Raw genomic sequence first — 1,370 nt, forward strand, 5'->3', positions numbered from 1 at the left:
TTTCCTCTCTCTCCTTTTTTTCTCACAGGACAGGGACGTCGGAGCGATACCAGACGCAGGCAATGGCAGCTGACAGATTCTTGACGCTTAGTGAGGGCCCCCTTCGTTCGATCCTCAGCCGCGATCGCGATGGAAGAAAATGGGGGAAAATGAAAAACACAAATTGAAAAGCAATATGAAGTTGGAAACGTTAGATTGCAAAGATATTTCCAAATAACGGATGTTGGAATGTGTCACAAGGTAATTAATAAGTGTGAACAGAAACGCATATTCAAACAGTCGCATATTCAAAAAACAATTAAGTTTACGAATTCAAATTGCAGTTGCAGAAGTGAATGTAACAAATTACAGATAATTTAGTATTCAAAATCATTATAAATGAGATCATAAGAAATCTGAAATTTATCAAATTTAGAATGGATGGTGTTAATATGAATTGCCTTTTTATCAGTTCATTTATTTATCTATTTTAAATGAATTAGGTGATGGGGAAGTGAATGCTCTGTCTGAAATTACCCAAAGAATAATTACAAATAATATACACCAGTTGATTTACAATATTAACAAAATACAGTGGAATTTCATGTGAAAGCAGCAAACGCATTTTATTTTAGGAAAATATTGACACATAACCAGACCGGATGATTGTGAAAACGACTTTCAAATTATACTCAACGCTTGAATTCTAATGTTTCATCAATTTATCTCTTGAATTTGAATGTTTATGTTGATTAAAAAAGGAAGCAAATATATCCATTCTCTCTAAACACTTAAACAGTATGAACAGATTGGCCTAACCTCACACTAACGTTGGACGAGGCAGGAAAGAGCCAGGAGAGACAGGTTCTGGCAGCGGCAGAGGCTGGACGACGAGTATATAAGGCAAGGGTGAGACGTGCACCGGCCAGCTGATCCTCTCCTCTCTTTCTTTCACACACAGCGCTATCATCATATAATATACATACCATTCACAAGATAATCAGGTACTGTTCTTCGCCGTTGGCATAGCTTGTAACTGGGTATAAACTCTCGTATATTATTGTATCACCACCTGTATATCTTCGGGATACTAAGTGGTTCGTCTTTCAGACCAAGATGATGACCGGTCCAGAGATGTGTGGGGGTTACCGCTGTTCTAGTGATGACGATGACTTCTCTCGCCAAAGCTCTCACTATTAATGAGTAAGTATTGTTCAACGCGAATTTATCGAATGCACATTATAACTTATTCAGTAAATGATCAAATTCTTGCCATGGTTTAAAAATGGAAATACTCCTGGTATGTGAGGTGTTAAAGGAATAAAGGGGAAATGAGCACTGGAATTTTTTAAGGGAACTTGAAAAACGGTCCATTAAATGAGTGATTTGGT

The 1,370-nt window shown here is 37.3% G+C and overlaps 1 protein-coding gene across 1 annotated transcript in view; it reads left to right on the forward strand.

The window, feature by feature from the left end:
- Positions 1-922: 922 nt before the first annotated feature.
- The window catches only part of LOC119592614, a 3,237-nt gene continuing 2,789 nt past the window's right edge, over positions 923-1,370 (forward strand). The window contains exons 1-2 of the mRNA XM_037941498.1: positions 923-983; positions 1,090-1,182. Coding sequence (XP_037797426.1) covers positions 1,142-1,182 — 41 coding nt within the window. The 5' untranslated portion in view covers positions 923-983; positions 1,090-1,141. The remainder of the gene's footprint in view (positions 984-1,089; positions 1,183-1,370) is intronic.

Source organism: Penaeus monodon, chromosome 30 (genome assembly GCF_015228065.2).
Source record: "Penaeus monodon isolate SGIC_2016 chromosome 30, NSTDA_Pmon_1, whole genome shotgun sequence".
NCBI classification, from domain to species: domain Eukaryota; kingdom Metazoa; phylum Arthropoda; class Malacostraca; order Decapoda; family Penaeidae; genus Penaeus; species Penaeus monodon.